This window comes from Bubalus bubalis, chromosome 18 (assembly GCF_019923935.1).
Source record: "Bubalus bubalis isolate 160015118507 breed Murrah chromosome 18, NDDB_SH_1, whole genome shotgun sequence".
In the NCBI taxonomy this organism is placed as follows: domain Eukaryota; kingdom Metazoa; phylum Chordata; class Mammalia; order Artiodactyla; family Bovidae; genus Bubalus; species Bubalus bubalis.
Genome location: NC_059174.1, coordinates 55,484,466 through 55,508,290, shown reverse-complemented (window position 1 = coordinate 55,508,290; position 23,825 = coordinate 55,484,466). Strand labels below are relative to the sequence as shown.

Genomic DNA, 23,825 nt, shown 5'->3' with positions numbered 1-23,825 from the left:
CCAAGATGCACTCCGAGAAAGTGACGAAACCTACTGCTTGCCCCTAAAAAAGGCACAGATACAAAACCCACATGACAACTGGCACGCCATTTTTGGAAAGTTTGCAGCCACCACCATGCCAAAGCTTGTCAGACAACAGCGAAGAGGCTGGGCTGGCCCAGTTGGCATCTGCCTAGGTGAAGTGTGTGCCTGTAAGTCTCTGGTTCCTGCCCTCCCCTGGGCTTAGCAGGGCTTGTCAATATATCAAATCCCTTGGGGGTTTTAATGTCCCTCGCTTTATCCATCTTTGTAGTTCGTTGCTTCTCCTCCCTTTTCACCATCTCTTGGACCGCTACCAAACCTCTCAGGGTCTCCTGCTATGCACTGAACAGTGCTTCAAACAAATAGCTTTCCTTTTTGACAGAAGCCCATTTTACAGATAACAAAGCTGAAGGTAGAGGCTATTACCCAACTTGTCTGGTCAATGCTGGAGCTGATATAGGAATTTGGACAGTTGAATTCTGAAGGCCAACCACAGGGTAATTCTGTCCCCAAAGGGATGATACTGCCTTCGCAGGTCACCTTCTGAACATTTCTTCCGAATTCTACCCTGGATCTCTACTCTGGGACAATCCAGGGAACTTTGGTCCCAATTTGACATCAGCAGCCCAGAATCCAGAAATGTGACTCCCTCACAGAGGCTGCACTCATGTGCTATTGGTCAGAGTTCAAGGACACTAATGACTCATCTTAATTCCATGATTCTAGAAAGTAAATGGCTCATCATTCACTCTGACATGGTCCTCAAATGTTACTAGCAGTCCTCTATTCTATAAAACTAGGTCTCTAAAATTTATCACATTGGTTATGATCTAGCCAATATCCAAGGTTCTAGAAGAGGGGTTCTTCCTCAGTTTCATCTCGAAGAGAATCTAGAATGCTGATAATCCACCTTACACTTCCTGTTGGGTCTCTACCCATTGACCAGCCACCCTCAACGCTGACTCCAGAGTTCTAAAATACCAATGGTCTCCTTTTGAGGATGCGTCCACGACTAGAACAATGGCTTACTCACTACCTTATAGGCTGGATTCTAGTAGACACCAGTTGACCTCCAAATTGTTAACATTCTTATTCTACAACATTGTTCCTCAAACTTGAACGCGTATTAGAATCCTCCCAGGATTTTATTTTAAAAATGGGTTCTGACTCAGGGCTGAGAAAGAACCCAAGAGTCTACATCTCTACCAGCTCTTTGAGGATTCCAGGAAGGCGTGAGAATACAGGAATTCACATTCAACTCTGCAGGCTGACCTCTAAAATGCCAACCCACTTAGGATCTTAACCCTACCTCAAGTTTGAGAACCCTCAAGCCTACCTCAGGGAGCCAAGAGAAACCTGGTTTACTCCTGACACCCATCACGGCCTGGACTGGTTTAAAGGTAACACCTCCAAACTCATATACTTTCCCCTTCACAAAGCAGAGCTTGATTCCCCTCCTTGAGTGTGTGCTGGGCTTAACGACCCCCCTCTAATGAACAGTGTGGCAGAAGCAGTGGAGTACAGTGTCTGAGGTTAGGACGTAAAGATTAAGTGGCCTCCTCCTTGATCTCTCCTTTCAATCACGCACTCTGGGGGAAGCCAGCTGTCACGTGTGGAAGACTATTAAGCCATCCTATAGACATAGTCCACACGGCAAGCAACTGAGGCCTCCAGCCAAGAGCCACATGAGAGAGCCACCTCAAAGCAGATCCTTCAACCCCAGTCAAACCCATGAGGGCTGCACCCTCACGACTGACCCTAATACCAGCCAACTAACTGGCTCCCAAATTCCTGAACTCAGAAACCCTATGATATAAATGTTTGTTGTTTTCAAGGTATTAAGTTTTGGGGTGGGCTAATTTGTTACACAGCAAGACATAATGGAAAACAGTGACCCCAGCCCAACCACCTTCCAGGGCTCTAGAAAAGCCACATTCCAGATTCCAGACCCTGCCCATGCCACCCCTCCCCCACCCCGCCCCACCACGCCGCAGGACAGAGGCACTCCAGCCAGCCGATAAAGTGTTTGCCGTTGGGTTTTCGTTTGGCTGGTTGTGTGTACACAGTGTATACAAGTTGAGTTGTACAGAAGCCCAAGAAAGAGCAAGAGACGAAGGGTGGTGGGGAGATGGGAGCAGAGGGATTAGAGAGAGGGAGGAGGAGGAGAAAAGACTGATAAAAAATAGAACCACATCCAGATGACAAGGGGATGGGGGTGGAGGGGGCAGACACAGACAAATCGCAGTAGAAAAGGAGTGGGAGGGGTAAAGGGAGGGGACCCTTCTCCCCCCTCCACCTCCCCAGACCCCCGCCCCAGGTATGTACAATAAATAAGATTAAAAATAATTAACAAGATGCGTTTTCCCCCTCCCACCCGACGCCAAATGCCCTGGGGAGGGAATGGCCTTTAGCAAAGATCTTGGCCTGTGAGGGAGGGCTTGCGGGGAGGGGGAAAGGGGTCCCCCAGCTCTCTGAAGCCGCCCCGCCCCCCTCAACCATACATAGACTTTTCCTATACATTATGTACAAGGTGGAGGGAGCTGGGGCTATGGCCATGGAGGCGGGGATTGGGGCAAGGTGGGGGAGGGAAACCGTTACTAAATAGACATTTATACATATATATAAATAATTTCTCTGTACACCCGACAGTGGGAGGAAAGGGGAGGGAGTGGAGAGGGCTTGGAAAGTGGGGGGAGTCGACCTCTGAACCCTGCCCTGTGGGGGGAGCACGGACACACCCTGACCAGTGACCCCCCCCCCTTCCCCAGCAACAGGGCCCAGGGGTTAACTCCTGAGGGCACAGTTCTGTCCCCATTCTCGGTTCATGGAGGAGGTGCCCCCCCCCAGGCCAGGGTGGGGTCACCCGCAGCGGCTGTGGGCCTGTGCTTGGGCCAGCAGGTCGCTGAAGGAGTCAAAGAGCTGTTCCAGCCACGGCTGATTCCGCATGCACTGCTGGACTACCTCTTCCTGCCCTAGGTCCTCTGCGCCGCCCTCGATGGCCAGGGTCTGCAGGGAATTAAACGTAGATCTGGGGTGGGAGGGGGCTGGGGGCCTCGGGGTCAGTGTCTCAGGGAAAAAGGGACTGGGAGTGGGACTCCTGGGTCTGAGGGAAGACGGGTCGGGGACCTGGACTGCCAGGGTCCAGCCAGGAGCCTGTGATGGGCAGAATCCCAGAGTGATACGTGCGGGGCGTGCATGGGCTCACCTGGTCCCGGCAGCGCAGGAAGGTGTGGTACTTATAGTGGTGGAGTGAGTGGTAGAGCGTATAGTATCCCGATTTGTCCAGTTCAACCTTGAACTCCTGGACAAGTGGAGTGGAGAGGCCTCAGCCACCCTGCCCAGCACGAGGCAGCCCCTCCTTCCACGCCCCGCCCGGACCCCGCCCTCCCGCAAGGCCCCGCCCCTGACCACACCCTCAGGCCCCGCCCCCGACCCACACACCTCCAGTCTAGGCCCCGCCCCTGTCCCCCCACCTTCCCGTCCAGGCCCCACCTCTCCGGTTACCCATCGCACCTGGGCTCGGACCACGCTCCTCTTGAGCTTGCTAAGCGTCTTGCGGTTGTAGGGTTCCCCGGCTGGCCGCAGCCGCACAGCTCCCTCCTCGGGGGAGCCCTCCCCACTCTGCTCCACTTGCAGCTGGGGGAACGTGTGCAGGGCGTCCTGCAGGAATCCGGTGGATCAGGGGGACCTCCCTGGACCCACCCACCCCAGACCCACCCACCTCCCCGGTTCTCAGATTCCGAGTGGTCAGGTGCCTGGGTTTCACCCAGAAAACCCATCAGAAAAGACACAAGCGTTTCGGTTTCCTCCAAGGACGGCAGAAACCTAGGCCAGGCTGGTGACCCTTATCATGTGTTCTGTGGCTCAGCCCAGGCCTTCCCCAGACAGTTAACATCCCACCCAAGCTTCTAGAGTCACTTGCACGTCCTACTCAAAATTCTGAGTTGGCCTGAAACCCAGAATCCCTAACATTCACCCCAGAATTATACAACCAGACTCATATTCCATCCCATAATGCTCAGACATACCCTAATGTTCTACCATGTAAATTTTTTTTTTTTTTTTTTTGGAGAGGGAGGCATGCCAACAAGACTTACAGGATCTTAGTTCCCTGACCAGGGATTGAACCTGTGCCCTCATCAGTGAAAGTATGGAGTCCTAAACACTGGACCACAGGGAATTCCCATTACAGCGGAATTTTTAATCCTAGCACAACACCTAGCCCTGTCTTCTCAGAGCCAGACGAATAGCCAATCCCAGGGTTCTCAGAGTCACCCTGACATCCCACCCAGAGTTCCTGAACCAGATTACCCCATGTTTTCACAGTCAGGCTAATATCTCAGTAAGAATTTTTAGAGCTGGCCTAAAATCCATCCCAGAATTCTCAGAACTAGACTAACATCCCCCCCACAAACCTTCAGGGCCAGACTAATATTCCATGGCTGAATTCTGAGCTGTCCTGATATTTTACAGCCCAATTCTCAGCACCACACTAACATCCCCATCAGAATTCTCAGAGCCAGATTAGTGTTATCTCCCAGAATTTCCGGAGCCACCCTAACATCCCATCCCAGAAGGGAAATTACATAGACAACTTCATGCTCGAGCCTGAAATTCAAAGAGCCTGAATTGAAACATGTAAAATATCATGTATGAAAAGAGTTTCCAGTCCAGGTTCGATGCACGATACTGGATGCTTGGGGCCAGTGCACTGGGACGACCCAGAGGGATGGTATGGGGAGGGAGGAGGGAGGAGGGTTCAGGATGGGGAACACATGTATACCTGTGGCAGATTCATTTTGATATTTGGCAAAACTAATACAATTAAGTAAAGTTTAAAAATAAAATAAAATTTAAAAAAAAAAAAAAAAAGAGCCTGAATTATGTTGACAAGAGAAGCCATCAGAATCTGGTCGACACTCTGCTCCAGCGAGCCCTGGGTCCAGGTCCTAGTTCACCTTTTGTCCCCAAATTTGTACTCCATAACCATGCTCTGCCGGGCCTGCCCAGCAGCCCAGCCCAGACCTTGACAATGACCCCTCCAGGCCATCGCAGCTTGTCTCTATCTGGGTGGGCGGATATGCTGGGCCCAGAGATCCCCATGGAACATCTCAGCCTTCCACTACTCTCCTGGCCAAGCCTGAGCCTTCCAACGATTGCCCCCTCCAGGGCCCAAAGCTCTGGGAAGGAGCACAGTGGCTGATGTGCACGTGTCTCCTCTGGGCCTGAGCTCTGGGTCCCAGACACCGCTTGCCCAGCCCCCCAAGCACCTGCAGGGCTGGGCTCAGCGACAGCCGCTTCAGGACTTTTTTCTTGTGCTCATTCAGGAGGCCATCAATCTTCCGCATGGGTGGGAGGTACAGCTCGTCTGAAAGGGGAGGAGGGACATCAGAAGAGCTTAGCCCCACGATGATACATGGTGGGAGGAAAGCAGGGGTTAGGGGTCTGGGTCCACTTACCATGTGTGTCCTCCAGGGCCTGGATCATGTCTGGATCAAGTGCCGTGCTCACCAGCATCTCCACATAGCTCCGGTACATTTCCCGCATCGCCCGGGTCTTCAGCAGACGCCCAGGTACTGCCCGCTCTGGGGAGAAAAAAAAGGAGACATGGATCCATTATTCCAACTTCTGAGTCCACTGAGGGAAGACTCTCCAATACCAGGACAATAACTCTAAGGGTGAATCACAGGTACCATCACAAGCTCAGCCTGGCAAGTCAGGGAAGGCTATTAAAGGTCACACAAGCACCAAATCTTGAAATCGGAAAGAGAATTCCAGGTCGGTGACCTTTGTGTTTGACCAGTTCCACAAAGTTTCTGTAAAGTCTAAAGCAGCAGCAGAATTGGTTTCCAAACCGGTGAATCAAGTCCGAGAGATCAGATCACAAAGGGCAAGGTTGAGGGAGGAGGTGGGAACTGAGACTGCAAAGGTTAGTGTAGGCCAGACCACGTGGGGCCTCCAAGATGAGGTGCAAAGGGCAGGGGCTTTTTTAGGGAGGGATCCCAGGGAGCCATGGGAGAGAGCTGTGAGCAGGGAAGGGTGAAGGTAATTGGAGAGCAACCTCTCCGAGGCCATGTTGATGGATCAGAGGGGGAGACCAGAGGCCAGGGCAATGGGGCAGCTGAGATAGAACAAGGTGGGGATGGGGCTGGAGGGACAGGTACAGAGATTTTGAGGGGCAGGAGGGCCAATCTGGGCCAGGGCTGTGGGACAGGGCAGTGGGGTGGGGACAGTTGGGGTCGGAGGGGTGGGACTGGGGGTTTCCCAGCTGCAGAGGTGAGGGAGGGGCCTGGAGGGTCTGGCCTGGTGAGCGGGTGGCTAGTGGGGCTGCATCTGAGATACAGAAACCAGGACCTGCTCCGTGAACTCTGGAAGGGGGGTGGGGGTAGGCTGGGAGGGTGGCCAGGGTAAAGAAAGGAGTCTGAGGCTCACGGAAGTGGAGGGAGCTGGCCAAGTGAGAGGTACGGAAGGTCAAGCAACAGGATGGAAGACCGTCTTCTTACTTTTTGTAGCGCATGCCACCTGGCTCATGGGATCTTAGTTACCTGACCAGGGATGGTACCCGGGCTCCTGTGGTGAAATCTCAGAGTCCTAACCAGAGAATCCCCCAAGGATAGCACTGGAGGGACACCCACTAGCAACTCAAGAAGGAGTAGCGGGGAGAAAACAGAAGCAGGGGGCCCACGCATGAGAAGACCCCAAAAAATCCCTTAGGAAGAGGACCGAGAAATGGCCGCCTGATTTATCCACATGGACGGTCCTCGCTGACAGCAGTTTCAAGAGCCCAGAGTGACCACCTGGCAGCAGAAGTTAGACGCCGTCAAGCCTCGGCCTGAACCTTCCTATGGCTCCTGTCTCGCTCGTAATAAAATCCTGCCAGTAGGGCTGCAAAGTCCCAAGTTCCTTGTCTCTCCAGGATCTGGTCTTGTTCCTTTTCTGCCCTCACTTCCTCCAGCGCCTGGCCTCTTTCCTGATCCTCAGACACACCCAGTCCAGAATGTTCTCTCCCCTAATGTCACACCACCCCAGCCCTGTTGCATTCAGATCTTGGCTCCAATGTCACTTCCAGAAACCTTCCCCTACTCCCCCCTCTCCTGAAAATAATCACCCAGGATCCCACTCAGATCCTGTTTACCAGATTTATTTTTCTCTACTGCCCTTAATCCCAACCAGCCTTACACTGATGATTTTTCATAGTTTTCTATGAAATTCTATTACATAACATCTTTATCTGATCGACTACCCCAGAGAGACTGTAAACTCCAATGGGGATACATGTTTTTGTCTACTCTGTTCACGCTTAGAACCCCCAGTTCATGGCACATAGTAGGTGTTCAATTAACATCTGCAGAAAGGGGCTGAGAAAGCCATATTGAGAGTGGACTAAAGGAAGGGAGGGCACAGCCCCTTTTTAGAACTTTCATTGTGAATCCAAGGAGACACATCAGCTTCTAGCACAAGGAGAGTCACCAGTCTTAGACGAGTGAGAGGGTTGGTCTGAGGTCTCCTTGTCTGGGCAAAACCTTCAGGGCACCGAGACAGGAGTCAGGCTCACCCTGCCCTGGAGGGGCTCCTGGTCAAATGGGGTGAATGGACAAAGAACCAGACTGAGAGAAAGATACTGACCCTTGGCTGGGGAACAGCTTCCCCAAAGGGTGTAGAATTTAGTTTCTCCCATTTCATAGGTTCAGAAAATTCTGGGCTGTCCATATAGGTTCACAGCAGCAGTAGCCAAAAAGTGGAAACAGCCCAAATGCCCATCAACCAGTCCATAAATAAAATGTGGCATATCCAAGCTATGGAATAGTATTTGGCCATAAAAAAGAATGAACTACTATAAACAACTATGTATAATAATAAATAAGCTACAGGGATATACTGTACAGCACAGGGAACATAGCCAATATTTTATAATAAGTTTAAATGGAGTATAATAAAAATATTGAACCACTATATTGTACACCTGAAACTAGTATTGTAAATCAACTGTAGTTCAATTAGAAAAAAAAAGAATGAAGTACTGATACACACTACAACATGGATAAACATCAAAAACACGCTAAGCAAAGTTGCTAGTCCTTCAGGAGTGCACATAGTGTGATATCCCTTACATGAAATATACAGAATAGGCAAATCTATAGAAATTAGTAAATTACTGGTTGCTTAGGGATGAAGAAGGGGAATAAGGGAAGTGATGGACAAAGGAAGCAGAGTGTCTTTTAGGGGCAATGAAAATATTCTAAAGTTGATTGCCAGATGGATACGCAGCTCTGACTACACTAAAAGTCAAAGAATTAAACTGTTTTAAGAAATAAAAGTCCTGCAAATCTGGGCCTTTGGTTAAGCTCCTCCCTTGCCAGCATCTTCCCCTGACCCAGCTGTAACCGACCAAGGGTGCCTCCACCTGGTCAGAGTGAGCCCACCGCCCACAGAAGACTGGATTTCCCAGGCTCCTTTGCAGCTAGGTGTGGCCATGTGACGAGTTCTGGCCAGTGGGATGAAAAGGAGACAGGATGTGGGCCATTCCCAGGTCTGGCACTGAGCTGGAGGTCAGTCATACCCTGCCCTTGGGTCCTTTCCTACTGGCAGGACTGCAGCTGTGGGGCTGCCGGGCTATGCCTCTCACCACGTGCTTGACGACAGCAAGCTTGGGGGCGGCAGAGCAACAAGAGGAAAAGAAACCCAGACCTGGACAACCTTGAGAGGAGCCTCTTATTCTCCACAAATCTACTTCATCAGGACTTCGATGGAAAGAGAATTAACTCCATCTCTCTCATTTGACTGACTAGCTGTATGTTTAGCCTCCATTAAAACAGCTACCCCTGCACTACACCTCAAAGAGTAGGTGACCTTGGGCAAGTCATGGCACCTCCCAGGGCCTCAGTGTTCTCATCTTTAAAATAAGGATAATATGAGGTGGATGAAACTGGAGCCTATTATACAGAGTGAAGTAAGCCAGAAAGAAAAACACCAATACAGTATACTAACGCATATATATGGAATTTAGAAAGATGGTAACAATAACCCTGTGTACGAGACAGCAAAAGAGACACTGATGTATAGAACAGTCTTATGGACTCTGTGAGAGAGGGAGAGGGTGGGAAGATTTGAGAGAATGGCATTGAAACATGTAAAATATCATGCATGAAACGAGTTGCCAGTCCAGGTTCGATGCACGATACTGGATGCTTGGGGCTGGTGCACTGGGACGACCCAGAGGGATGGAATGGGGAGGGAGAAGGGAGGAGGGTTCAGGATGGGGAACACATGTATAACCGTGGTGGATTCATTTTGATATTTGGCAAAACTAATACAATTATGTAAAGTTTAAAAATAAAATAAAATTAAAAAAAAATGAAAAATAAAATGAGGATAATAAATAAATTAATTTAAAAATTGTTGAAAATAAAATGAGGCTAGGGACTTCCCTGGTGGTCCAGTGGCTAAGACTCCCATTGTAGGGGGCCTGGGTTTGCACTCTGGCTGGGGAACTAAGATCCCACATGCCACAACCAAACCCTGGTGCAGCCAAATAAATGAAATAATAAATATTTTAAAATGAAATGAGAATTCTAAAGTACCTAACCCCACAGGGTTTATCTACAGATAAAATGAGCCAATGTGTAAAATGCTTAAAATGACGCCTGTCACTTAAAAGAACTAAGTCAGCTATTATATTTTTATACATATGTGCAGATATATTTTTGTTGTTCCTGTCATAATAAACCAGACATCATTCTAAGCAATGGAGCTCCCATCTGGTGCCCACTATAGTCGAGTACCCTCCTACATGCTTTACTGTGAATTTTTTTTACTTTACTTGACTTTATTATTAACCCATTTTACAGGTGAGGTCACTGAGGTGCTGCCACCTGTTTCCTAGAATTACCCAGCGGGTCATAGGGAACATCACTGTCTCTGGGCTTCCAGGATAGATGCTGGTCCCCAGTGCTCCTCAGAACCTGCTTACGCGTGTGCATGCTCAGATGCTTCAGTCAACTCTTTGCAACTTGCAACTCCTGGACTCTTTGCAACTCTATGGACTATAGCCCACCAGGCTCCTCTGTCGATGGGATTCTACAGGCAAGAACAGTGGAGTGGGTTGTCATGCCGTCCTCCATGGGATCTTCCCGACTCAGGGATCGAACCCCTGTCTCTTAGGTCTCCTGCACTGCAGGCAGATTCTTTACCCACTGAGCCACCTGGGAAGCCCGAGAACGTGCCTGTTCTGAGACAAAACAGTGTGGAGGCACAGCCTGAGACTCTGCTGGACGCAAGCCAACTCAGGTGGGATTCCACACCCAGCTGTGCTGAACTCTCCCCATGTCAGTTTGCTCACCTGTATTTGAGGATAATATGGAGTATCTACTTCATAGGGCCACGGTAAAAAAATCAAGCAAGTTAACATGTATAAACAACTTATGGGACAGCCTGTCACGTGGTTAGGTGCCAGATAACCGTCAGCTATGGCTATGATTTTTAACTTATTACTACTATGACTGTCTGCTGACGCTGCCTGGAGTCCTCTGTATAATAACCACCCATGCCTCTTTCTGAAAACCATGGGGTCACCTCCCCACCAGCCCAACGACTGCTGATGGCCCCTTACCGTCCTCACTGGGGGCCCCGGGGGACGACTCCGAGTCCGAGGAGCTGCCCGGTGGGCCCCCGCCCGCCGAGGCGTTGCCCGCCGCCTCCTTCAGCCACTTCTTCCTCTTCTTAGGGGGCGGCTCAGCCTTCACCTTGGTGGGTCGGGACTTGGGCAGCCGGGAGGTGGCGGGCTGGCCCGTGGTGAGGTTCCGATCTGGCCGAATCTGCCGGCCACCCATGCCCCGCTCGCCCCGCAGCGGCCGTTCCACGCGCGTTGCCCTCTCTTTCTCCTTTTCCTTCTCAACAGGCCGTGGTGGCGAGGGCTTCGCGGGGGCAGGGGGCTCAGGCACGGCCGTGTCAGTTGTCTGCTCGGGGGCCTTCTCCGACGTTGTCTTATCAGGGTTCTCAGGCTTAGGAGGTGGTACCGGGGCCTTGGGGGGCGGTGCAGAGCTACCCCCAGCGGACACGGGGCCCTTGGCCTGCCCAGAGCGCCTGGAAGGAGACATAGATGGGACAGTGCTCAGCAGCCCCCGAAACCCAAATTGTCCCCCTTGGGGTACCCGAGCCCCCACTACCTAGCCCACAGCTGAAAGCACAGACTCTTACGGAGTTGGTTTCTGTCCCCGTCTCTCTGAGGTCCCCACTCTCAGGGTCTCTGCACCCCCTTCCGGACGCTTGCTTAGAAGCATTTTGTACTTTAAAATGGTTGATCTTATGTTATGTCAATATCCCAGTATGTTTCACCCCTAGGCCTGTTGGCCCCGCCCACGACCTGCCCCGCGGCCTCCAAGGTACCTGACAGGCACTGGGGGCCGGTGCCAAGGTTTCCGAGCACAGACCCTCACGTAATCCTTCTTGTTGACGTTTTCCAGGAACTTGACGTACAGGCGCTGGTACCGGTTTTTGGCGTCCCCGAAGTATCCCAAATACTACGAAAGGAAAGGAGCACGTGAAGAACTCCGTCCACCGCAGATGGGCAACCCAACACCCAGCACTCCCAGCCCCGCCCTGCGCTACCGTGGTAGCCTGCCGGGGGCTGGAGAGCCCCTTCGGGACGCCTCTTAGACCCACAGTAAATCAGAATCATGTGTGAGGGAGGCCCCGGCTCCCCCCGCCCCTGGCCCTCGCTCTCCTCTGCAGGCTCACATTACTGGTGGCACAAAACTGCCGCTGTCCATCCTTGATCTCCGGAGTGAATTTCTGCAGCAGCGCCTTCTGGACTCGCCAGATGGGTGGGGGCTCGCGCCCGGTCTGCAAGGCCAGCTGAGGGGGGGGCACAGCAAGACCGCAGGGTCAACCCCCACCCCGGCCCTTCCAGACCCAATTCCTGACCTCTCTCCTCCCTCCACACCCCCTTAAGAGAAAAGACATCGTCGTCAACAAGAATCAACCAAGACGCAGCTGATGGGTATCTTTGGCTTCCTGATGCTCTCAGCTCTGGGGCTGCAGCTTCCATCTTGCCCTGCCTTCCTACAGCTCACCCAACAGAGCTTCTCTGACTTGCCATGGAGTTCCCTCCCAATAAACCGAATACACCTAAATACACCTAAATACACCATACAGCATAGCTTCGCCCAGCCTGCCTTAAATGTTCTCAGAACACTAAGTCATCTAACACAAAACCTATTTTATAATAAAGTGTAAAGTACCTCATGTAATTTATTGAATATTGGACTGAAAGTGAAAAACAGAATGGTTGTCTGGATACAGGAGGCTTGAAAGTGTATCACTTGTTTACCCTTGTGATTAACTGCGTGGCTGACCGTGAACTGGAGGTTTCTGTTGCTCCCTGCTACTGCCCACCATCATAAGAGTATCAAAGCGTGTATCATTAGCCCACGAATAGAAAAGAATTCAAAATTAAATGTGTATTGCATTTGCATCACCGTCAAATTGGAAAATCCTGAACTGAACCACTGAGGACAATGTGTATTTCCAACCGGCCTGTTCGTTCTATTGTTTTTTGTTTGTTTCATTGTATTGAAGTATAGTTGATTTACAATGTTGCACTAATTTCTGCAGTACAGCAAAGTGACTCAGTTACACATATTCTTTTTTATATTCTTTCCCATTATGGTTTTTCACAGGACACTGAATATAGTTCCCAGTGCTATACAGTAGGACCTTGTAGTTTATCCATCCGATATACAACAGTTTACATCTGGTAATCCCAGACTCCCCATCCTTCCCTCCGCACCCACCACCCCCTTGGCAATCACAAGTCTGCTCTCTCTGTCTGTGATTCTGTTTCTGCTTTGTAGTTAAATTCACTTGTGTCGTATTGTAGATTCTACAAGCAAGTGTTTTCACATGGTATTTGTCTTTGATTTACTTCACTCAGTACGATAATCTCTAGTTCCATTCACGCTGTTACAAATAGGCCGTTCATTCTGTGCTACCAGGTTTTACTTATCATAGCTTTACCGTGTGATTGTGGTTGTCGTTCAGTCATATCCAACTCTTTGCGACCCCATGGACTGCAGCATGCCAGGCTTCCCTGTCCTTCACCATCTCCCGGAGCTTGCTCACACTCATGTCCATTGTGCCCTTGATGCCATCCAACCATCTCATCCTCTGTTGCCCTCTTCTCTTGCCCTCAGTCTTTCCCAGCCTCAGAGTTTTTTCCAAGGACTTGGCTTTTCACGTCAGGTGGTCAAAGTACTGAAGTTTCAGCTTCAGCATCAGTCCTTCTAATGAGTATTCAGGGCTGATTTTCTTTTTAGGATGGACTGGATTGATCTCCTTGCAGTCCTGCAGTCCAAGGGACTCTCAAGAGTCTTCTCCAGCACCACAATTTGAAAACAACAATTCTTTGGCACTCAGCCTTCTTTATGGTCCAACTCTCACATCTATCTGTACATGACTACTGGAAAAACCACAGCTTTGACTAGATGGACCTTTGTCAGCAAAATGACGTCTCTGCTTTTTAATACGCTGTCTAGGTTTGTCATAGCTTTCCTTTCAAGGAGCAAACGCCTTTTAATTTCCTGGCTGCAATCACTGTACAAAGTGATTTTGGAGCCCAAGAAAATAAAATCTGTCACTATTTCCACTTTTTCCCCATGTATTTGCCAGGAAGTGATGGGACTGGATGCCATGATCTTCGTTTTTTGAATGTTGACTTTTAAGCCAGATTTTTCACTCTCCTCTTTTACTCTCATCAAGAGGCTCTTTAGTTCCTCTTCGCTTTCTGCCATTACATATCATCTGCGTATCTGAGGTTGCTGATATTTCTCCTGACAATCTTAAGTCCCCCTTATGATTCACTTAGCCTGGCATTTCACATGATGTACTCTGCATATAGGTTAAATAAGCAGGGTGACAATATATAGCCTTGATGAACTTCTGTCTCAATTTTGAAGGAGTCTATTGTTCCGTGTCCGGTTCTGACTTGACCTGCATATACGTTTCTCAGGAGGCAGTTAAGGTGGTCTGGTATTCCCATCACTTTAACAATTTTCCACAGTCTGTTGTGATCCACACAGTCAAAGGCTTTAATATAGTCAATGAAGCAGAAGTAGATATTTTTCTGGAATTCCTTTACTTTTTCTATGATCCAACGGATGTTGGCAATTTGATCTCTGGTTCCTTTGCCTTTTCTATATCCAGCTTGTACATCTGAAAGTTCTCGGTTCACGTACTGTTTGGAGCCTAGCTTGAAGGTTTTTGAGCAATACCTTGCTAGCATATGAAATGAGCACAATTGTACGGTAGTTTAAACTTTCTTTGGAATGAAAACTGTCCTTTTCCAATCCTGCTGTGTTTTCCAAATTTGCTGACATACTGAGTGCAGCACTTTCACAGCATCATCTTTTAGGATTTTTAAATAGCTCAACTGGAATTCTATCACCTCCACTAGCTTTGTTCATAGTGATGCTTCCTAAGGCCCACTTGACTTCACACTCCAGGGTGCCTGGCTCTAGATGAGTGACCACACCATTGTGGTTATCCGGGTTATTAAGACCCTTTTTTGTATAGTTCTTCATGTATTCTTGCCACCTCTTCTTAATCTCTCCTGCTTCTGTTAGGTCCTTGCTGTTTCTGTCCTTTATTGTGACCATCCTTGCATGAAATGCTCCCTCGGTATCTCCAATTTTCTTGATGAGATCTCTAGTCTTTCCCATTCTACTGTTTTCCTGTTTCTTTGCATTGTTCGCTTAAGAAGGCTTTCTTATTTCTCCTTGCTATTTTCTGGAACTCTGCATTCAGTTGATGTATCTTTCCCTTTCTCCTCTGCCTTTCACTTCTGTTCTTTTCTATTATTTGTAAGGTCTCCTCGGAGAACCACTTTGCCTTCTTCCATTTCTTTTTCTTTGGGATGGTTTTAGTCACTGTCTCTTATACAGTGTTAGGAACCTCCATCCATAGTTCTTCAGGCACTCCGTCTACCAGATCTAGTTCCCTGAATCTATTCTGGAACAAGCCATCTGCAGGACTCAAAGAAATGACAGAATCTGAGCACTCACCCACCCACCGTCTTCTAGATATGGTGATGGGGACCATGGTAAGGCAGAGAACAAGGCTGACAAAGCCTTTTTCGGGGTCGTCATTACAGACATAATAAGACAAGCAAAGAAACAAAACAGGGTGAGGTAGTGGCTTGTGCCTAGAATAGACGCGTGGCAGGTTACCTGAGACCATTTATTTCATCAGCCTGGCCACTGCAGGGCAGGACAGTGACACAAAGGCTCCCCAATCTACACTCCCCTCAGCATACTCAGACCCCCATCCCCAAACCCAAGGCTTATGTATCCCAGTAGGGCACTGAGAACAAAGGATGTCAGGCCCAGAATCTGATCTCAGGGAGTAAGAGGGGTACCTGGGAACCAGGCTTGGGCATAAAAAAAATAACAGCACAAGTAATAAATGTGCTGATGGCAGGTGTCCCAGAAGCCTAGAAGGACTCTGGACTCAGGCTCAATCCAAGAATGCTTCCTTGAGGAAGTGACACCTAAATGAGGCTGTGTCTCCCATGAGGGGGCTGGGTGATGACCAGGGACTGCCAGGTAACATGTAGGACAGCTATGGCTCTAGAAAAGAGCAACTGACAGGCATCAGTAAGTAAAGAATAAGAACACAGTGGGAAATATGCACTGGGCTTTGTGATAACCCAGAGATGAATGACAGGCAAGCCCTGGCATTCAAAGACTCCACAGTCAAGTGATAAACAGGATTCAGACGATAATGCCAGTGGATTGATCATGGCTGCCCTGAGCACTAGGCTCAGGAGCAGCAAGTGCTGGGATCAGTGAGTGATGTCTGCCGCTGACAGCAGCTGCAGCTCAGAAGCCTGAATGCCACGTACTGGTTCCCTACTCTTGGTTTTTGGTCAAATGTTTTCACGTCCACGAATTTTTGTATCCTTCAGATCAGCCAGGGGAACAGAAAGGAGGAGTTAAAACAACCGAATGAAAATGAGGACCAGAGAGGTTCTTGGCTGCAATCTCATTGCATAGAATAAGGCAGAAAAGGAAAAAAAAAGAAAAAGGAGGCAGGATGAGACAGGGCTGTAGACCTCTCACCCCAAGTGCTTTCCCCAAGGATACCAGTTTTCAATCCTCACTCCTGGGTCCTCAGGTCAGAAGTCCGAAGATCAAAAAGTCTATTTCCCATCCTTTTCAAGGACTGAAAAGTCCATTTACATCCTGCCTGCTCCAAAACCTTCCACCAGGGCCTCCAAAGCACATTTCACAGCCTGGCATAGAGACAGCCTCAGTTTCCTTTCCTTTCTCCCATCCCAGGCCATCCTGGGGTGGCCCTCAAAGCTCAGCACCCAAAGCCCAGACTCTCTGACTTTCAAGTCTCTGAATATGCAGGGGCCCCTGACTAGGGGTGCCTTTTTTCCCCTCTCATTGTGGATATAACGTTCCTTGTTCCAGTTCTCAGATGTTTTTGAAAAAAATCCATTAGAGCACCTCTTCCTCTGTCTCTTGCCACTGCCAATCTCCTTTCTCTAAGGAGCCAGCTATTTCTCTTAACTGGACGTGGGGCCCTCAACTCACCACATCCCCATTGGGCTTGGCTTCTTTCCCCAAACCACTCTTCCTCCCAGGATCCCACCATCCCCCAATCATCCAGGCCCTGGCAACATCCTCCTTGCCTTCTCCCTAACCAGGGTCCGTTAGTCCCAAAGCCACGTCTTTCCTTTCGCCATGTCAATCAAATCACAGACCACACCCACTTCCCCTAAGTGGGAAAGTTGCCCCACCCATGGTCCCCATTCCACAGAAGCCACAGCTGATTGGAGACCTGACAAGGGCAGCCAATCAGCAGGCACACCACGAACCTCATCTTTACTTCAAATGCTGTGCTGGACCAATCAGATTGTCTTCTGGGAAACTGAATGGTGACCAGCTGAGACAAGGGGAGTAAGCAACAGGATATGAGTAAGGTAGAGGCACCCAGCTTGGGCATTAAGGAGAAAGCTACAGGGTCAGACACAGGGTAGTCTGTCACAGAACTGAGGCAGTGGACAGACTGTCAACAGGACTGCAGTTTCCCAGCCACCTCCCTGATGGCCGGGGCAGAGAAGCAGCCAGACAACCCAGAGCAGATTCTCAAGCAAGGACCCCCTGATCTCACCCCAGCATGATCTGGACTCTGCGCACCTTCCCAGCCTCGGCTCCTGCTGTCCAGACACTTAAGCCCTTGCTTCCATCCCAACACATCACATAGACATGCCTCACCACAGGGCCTTTGCACAGACCATTCCCTCTGCCTGGACTGCCCTCCACATACTTTTCTCTATCCAATAAACTTACATGCTCAGAGATTAGCTCCTGGTAAATCTTCAGCATTCCTAAGGACTGGGAGTTAATATTCTCATGCCCATTTTACAGGTGGGGAAGCTGAAGCAGAGAGGGCTGTTAACCCTATACTGTCCAGTTCAGTAAGCCTTCCCCACACGTGGCTCTTGAGCACTTGAAACCCAGTTCATCTGAATCAACGTTCTGTAAGTGTAAAATATAGTCTGGATTTCAAAGACTTGGTAAACAAGAAAGACCATAAAACAACTCACTAACTCTTCCTAAACTGTCCAGAAACTAAATATTTTAGATGTACTGGGTTAAAGAAAACCCTATGGCTAACCTCACACATCTTTTAACTTTTTTTGAAGAAGTGTAGATGTAAGAAAATTTTAAAAGAAGAACATGGCTTGTATGATTATTTATACTGGGCTGCCCTTGTTTTACCATAAACTATGGCCAGTGGCCCATTTTTATAAATCTATGAGTTAAGAATGGTTTCTACTTTAAAGGATTGTGAAAAAGAAAATCAAAACCCAAACAAAACCAAAAGAATACCTAGCAGACACCATAAGCCGCTTGCAAAGCTTGAAGTATTTATTATATGTGTGCTGTGCTTAGCCACTCAGTCGTGTCCAACTCTTTGTGACTCCATGGACTGTAGCCTACCAGGCTCCTCTGTCCCTGGGATTCTCCAGGCAAGAATACTGGAGTGGGTGGCCATGCCCTGCTCCACAGGATCTTCCCAACCCAGGGATCGAGCCCAGGTTTCTAGCCTTTCACAAAAAAAGTTTGCCAAGCTCTACATTAGAGATTTGCCCAAGATCACTGAGATGAATAATAGAAGCAAAGTTCTGTTTTGTTTTTATTTGGCTGTGTGGCCATGAGGCATGTGGGATCTGTTACCTGACCAGGGATCGAACCTGTGGTCCCTGCACTGAGAGTGTGGTGTCTTAACCGCTGGACCACTAGGGAAGTCCCAGAAGCAATGTTTACAGGGTGCTTTCGACATGCCATCCACAGTCAGAACACCAGACAGGCTGTAACACCTGAGTCCTCACATTGTATGAAGGAATGCTAACACAATCAGCTCCCATTTTACAGATGAGGAAACTGAGGCTTGGGACGGTCAAACCCTAGTCCAGCTTGGAAATGGCACGGATTCAAGCCAATCAGTTTTTCGCCAAAGCTGGGCTCTTAATAACCATGCTGCCAGCCCGCCCGGACTCCAGAGACACGAACAAGTCCTCATCTGTACGAGTGGCTCAATCCTTGCTCTCTGAGTTCCCCATCAGAACACATACCTGTGTTGTATTTTAAGCATCTGAGTCCTTGGCTGGCCCCCTCTCCTGCCCCATGCCAGCTGGGAGGTGGTGTCAGATGGCCCTGGCTCCAATCCTGGCTTGGCACTCGCCAGCCAAATGATTCCCTTACCCTGAATGTGAACTTCCTCATCTGTAAACTGGGGATGGTCAGGGTCCCAGAGCCTGGCTCATCTGGTCCAGTACTGGGTGCCCAGAGGCACTACCAGTGTTTGCTAGAATTCTAATACCCAGAGAACAGCTGACCCTGGTGCTGAGAGCGTGGGCTCCCAGGGCCAGTAACTATATCCAGGTCCCAAGCTGCAAAAGCCTGGAAAAGCCACTTTAATGCTCTGAGCCTCAGTTTCCTTCCCTGTAAAAGAAGAATAGTAATCCTTATAAAAAAAGTGATTACAAAGATAAAATTTACAAGTGGGGGCAATGGTGTGCATGACAATGTGAAAATACTTCATGCCACTGAATGGTACACTTAAAAATGGTTAAAACAAGGACTTCCCTGATAGTCCAGTGGTTAAGACTCAGTGCTTCCACTGCAGGGGGTGCGTGGGTTCAATCCCTGGTCAGAGAACTAAGATTCCACATACCGTGTGGCATGGCCCCCTCCCAAGGAAAAAAAAAATGGTTAAAATGATAAACTTCATGATATGTACCGGTTATCATGATTAAAGAAAAAAAAACCAAAAACAAATTAAATCCTGAATGTGATGCATCCCGAATCCTAAACCCTGGACTTCCCTGGTGGCCCAGTGGTTAAGAATTCACCTACCAACGCATGGGACCCAGGTTTGATCCCTGGTCCAGGAAGATCCTACATGTCACGGAGCAACTAAGCCCATGTTCCACAACTACTGACCCTGAGCTCCCGAGCCCATGCTCCGCAACAAGATAGCCACAACTAGAGAAAGCCCACATGCAGCAAAGAAAGGCCAGTGCAGCCAAAAATAAACCAAAAAAAAAAAAAAAAAGCCTATCCCCTGAGAACTGGTAGCAGTTCCCATCACTGCTGTTCATTTGACATCTCCATCACTTGTCCCAGCTGATGGCCAGAGTCTCAGAAATCTTGACGTCAAATGAAACGATGTGCACAGGGCACTAGCAGAGTGAGCACGACCGTGAGGGAGGTGGGAGGACCGGGCGGGGAGGGATACTGAGACACAAGGCATCGGGAATGGTGCCGTCGCTGGCGGAGGGGTGGGGATGTGAGAGTTCACGCTAGCATTCACTCTGCTTTACAACTTACCTATCTCTCGTGAATGTTCGTTTGTATGTTATCGAATACCATGATATGAAGATGATAAAACAATGGGTAAGAAGACACAGCCTGGGATTGGCGGGCTGGGGCGGAGGAGGTAGAATGGTGGAACCTTCCTGGTGGTCCAGTGGTTAGGACTCTACATGTCCAATACAGGGAACATGGGTTTGATGCTTGGTTGGGGAACTAAGATTCCACATGCTGCGATGTGGGGCCAAAAAAAAAAAAGAAAGGAGCAGAAAAAGAATGCCAGGGTGGAGAGGAAGCAGGACCAACAAAAAGGTGATAAGGTAAAAGCTGAGTGATGGATACACACAGCCCCCTTTCTCTATTTGCTCTGCTGCTGCTGCTAAGTCGCTTCAGTCGTGTCCGACTCTGTGCGACCCTGTAGACGGCAGCCCACCAGGCTCCCCCGTCCCTGGGATTCTCCACACAAGAACACTGGAGTGGGTTGTCATTTCCTTCTCCAATGCATGAAAGTGAAAAGGGAAAGTAAAGTCGCTCAGTCGTGTCCAACTCTTAGCGACCCCATGGACTGCAGCCCACCCAGGCTCCTCTGTCCATGGGATTTTCCAGGCAAGAGTAGTAGAGTGGGGTCTATTTGCTCTACTCTTTCCATAATAAAATAAATTGAAAACAACACAGGAAAAGCACATTAAGCTCATCTCCCAAAACACACTCTTAGTAACAAAGTATAATAATAGTGTCTATGTTTATAATGAATGCATTCCACAACCTCTCTATCTGTAACTGACAAGAAACAACACCCAAGGTGAAATTAAAGTTAAGATACATGGTTCCTGCCCCCTAGTGAATATCCAGTCAGTGACAGTAACTAACATAAAGAATGGCTTTACTTAGACTTTGGTATCTTGACCAGGGTGATCATGGCTTGCTGACCTGAGAACTCCTCCTAGCCCCCATGCCCTGTGAGAAGCACCACAGAGGCATCTGAATTCACCTACCCTTATCAAGCACTGACATTAACCCTCTGATCCAATTACCTTATTCAATGAACAAATGACCACAGAAGAGGTCAGTACGCTTTTTCTGTAACAAAGTAGACAAGAAGTATTTTGGGATTTGTGGGTCAGCTCAGCTCTGCTGCAAATACCCAACTCTGTTATTGGATGGGAAAAGCGGCCTATGTATATGATATGTAAATAAACGGGCGGGGCCATGTGCCAATAAAACTTAATTTCCAAAACCAGGTGGGGGTGGGGTGTGTGTGTGTGTGTCTGTCTGTCTGTCATAGTGCACCCATCCCTGTATAAAGTAACTGGAAGTAGTAAATGGGCTGGTGTATATAGAGTATTTAACAGACTTCCCTGGTGTTCCAGTGGTTAAGACTGCTTCCACTGCAAAGGGCACAGGTTCTATCCCTGGTCACAGAACTAAGATCCTACATGCCCTATGGTGAGGCAAAAAAAATTAAAAAGGGTTTAAGATGTGGCCTGACACACAGGTATTCCCAAACCATCAGCTGTGACTGTATAGGTGTTTGTTTTTAAAGGTACGGGTCACATCAATACCTCACTTTTCCATCTATAGGTCACATCAATACCTCACTTTTCCATCTATAAGTGGCAAGTAGCCTTTACAGCACCTATCGGCTTGTGTTAAAAGCTCCTGCTTCAGCTTTGTCCCTTAGTATGACCCTAACACTCACAGTAAGAGTATCTGGAATAACTGCCAACAATCATTTCACTGTATTTACCGGTGACATAGGCATATACACCCGAGTAACAGCTCAGAGGCCGGGATCCTCCACAGTGACCAGCAGGTCCCATCCACCTGCCCTGCCACGGGTCTTAGGAGGTGCAGCGAGGAGGCCCCGCCACCGCGGTACGTGCAGCCCCCAGCACCGGGCCTGTCATCCAACAAGGGCTCCACGAACGCTCCAGCAGCCGAGGCAGCAGGCTCGCTGGTCCCCAGCGGTCGGGGGCGGGGGCTCACCTTGAGGGAAGGGATGTCCTCAGCACGGATGACGAACTCGTCGCGCTCCCGGAAGATGCCCTCCCCGCCGCTCTCGCCCGCCTCCTCGTCCGTCTCCCCGCACACGGCCGCCGTCTCCTGCTTCTTGGCCAGGTGCAGGGGCCGGGCGTCGGGTGGCTCCGGGTCCTCGGGGGACGGGGCGGCGGGCTCCTCTGGGGGCGGCGGTGGGGGCGCGGCGGCTGGCGGGGGCGGCGGCGGCGGTGGGGGCACTGGGGCGGGCGGCGACGGCAGAGCCGGCGGTGGCGGCGGCTGCGGCTGCGGCTGCGGCGGCGAGCTGGGTGCGGGGGTCACCAGCGGGGGTGGCGAGGGCAGGGCCGGCGGTGGGGGCAGCGGCTGCGGTGTTGGGGCGGGAGGCGGCGAGGGTGGGGGCTTCTCCTCCAGCAGCGGGGGCTCTGGGGGCGAGAGGGGCATCAGGGCTGGAGCTCCCCCCTCAACCCCCCCACCAAACATGTTACCTGCTGACGGTGAAAACTCTCTCAGCCTATTCTGGGGGGGCTCCCAACACAGTCCTCTTCCTGCCCTGTACCCCAACATCCCTCCTGATCAAACTGAGCTCTTCACCTAACAACCATCTCTGGCCCCAACCCCCCTCCATCTCTACTTTCCATTGCTCTTCTGTTGCCCTTTCTCCTCCTTCAAAGAGGGTCCTGTCTGACCCACTCACTGTCCTCTCCCTGACCTTCAACACCCACCCCGTCCCGGACACCTACAAGAAGTCCACGTTCCTTTAACTCCTCTTTCCAATGTCCTAATGGGCTTCCGTGGTGGCTCAGATGGTAAATAATCCATCTGCAACGCGGGAGACCTGGGTTCGATCCTGGGTTGGGAAGATCCCTGGAGGAGGGCATGGCAACCCACTCCAGTATTCTTGCCTGGTGAATCCCCATGGACAGAGGAGCCTGGCGGGCTACAGTCCAGGGGATCACAAAGAGTCAGACGTGACTGATCGACTAGGCACTCAGGCAGACATGCCACTCTGGTCCTCATCTTTCCCTGGTCTTCGCAGACCCCCAGTGTCATAGGGCAGTTCTGCAACCCAACTGCATTGCTCAGTGTCCCCCCACCACAATGGCCAGGAGGCCTCTTTGCTCCCATCAAACCCCCCTCCTGGCTCCCTAGCCTGGTCCCTACAAATCTTCTGGCCCTGCCCTGCCCCCAAGTCTCCGAATACCATTCGCCATCCCAGCACCTCTGCTCTTGTCCGTGAATGTCCCTCCCTGTGCCAACAGCCCCTTGGCTCCTTCCTTATTGCCACTCAGCTCCCCAACAGTCCTTCTGTCACACCAGCATCCCTCCCTGAGACTCCAGTGGGGATTCTGAGCCCCTGAAACAGGCTCCCACAGAGTCCATTGTAGTCCAGAATTACCTTTGCTGTTTTGGGGCCCCAGTCTGGTGCTTACTTCCCATTCGTTAATGTCCCTCCTGATTCCTGGGCCATCCCCTCTGTATACCTGTTCCTTATCTGCTCAGAGATCTCATCCTCCTCTATCCAAGCTCTCCCCTTGCCTTGCCTTTCCTCAGCCTGCTCTTCGGAATTGCCAATGCCCTCTCCTTCCTGTTAAATACCCATGATATTTGAAACATCCCCACCTACCCCACGCCTTGAGATCTCCTGACTCCTCAAACTGCTTTTGATCTATCCCTGGGTCCTTAGCCATGAGCCTTCCTGACCCTTCCAAGGCCCTCTCTTTCCCTGATGCTCTCTCCCATTACAGCTGATCCAGACACTCTGCATAGAACTTGCCAGTGTTTCCCATCTCTCCCCTGATGCTTTCCTTTAGTCTCTCACTGTCTTACTCCCCATTTCCCACCTTCCAGAAGATGTCACCATTCCATAAGACTCCTCTGAGCACCCAAGCCTCATTCACTGCTCCAAACGCCCTCCCCCAAACCTCAACT

The 23,825-nt window shown here is 50.0% G+C and overlaps 1 protein-coding gene across 3 annotated transcripts in view; it reads right to left on the bottom strand.

Annotated features, from left to right (window-relative positions):
* Positions 1 to 2,039: 2,039 nt before the first annotated feature.
* PRR12 (proline rich 12) overlaps positions 2,040 to 23,825 on the bottom strand; it is a 30,097-nt gene continuing 8,311 nt past the window's right edge. For 2 of the 3 annotated variants that reach the window (XM_025269987.3, XM_025269986.3), the window contains exons 6-14: positions 21,888 to 22,318; positions 11,758 to 11,874; positions 11,407 to 11,540; positions 10,631 to 11,103; positions 5,481 to 5,606; positions 5,292 to 5,389; positions 3,535 to 3,681; positions 3,227 to 3,322; positions 2,040 to 3,027 (exon numbers count right to left, since the gene is read on the bottom strand). In XM_025269987.3, coding sequence (XP_025125772.3) covers positions 2,881 to 3,027; positions 3,227 to 3,322; positions 3,535 to 3,681; positions 5,292 to 5,389; positions 5,481 to 5,606; positions 10,631 to 11,103; positions 11,407 to 11,540; positions 11,758 to 11,874; positions 21,888 to 22,318 — 1,769 coding nt within the window. In that variant the 3' untranslated portion in view covers positions 2,040 to 2,880. Of the gene's footprint in view, positions 3,028 to 3,226; positions 3,323 to 3,534; positions 3,682 to 5,291; positions 5,390 to 5,480; positions 5,607 to 9,991; positions 10,099 to 10,630; positions 11,104 to 11,406; positions 11,541 to 11,757; positions 11,875 to 21,887; positions 22,319 to 23,825 lie in introns of those variants that run through there. The other variant, XR_006545882.2, reaches the window with a different exon arrangement.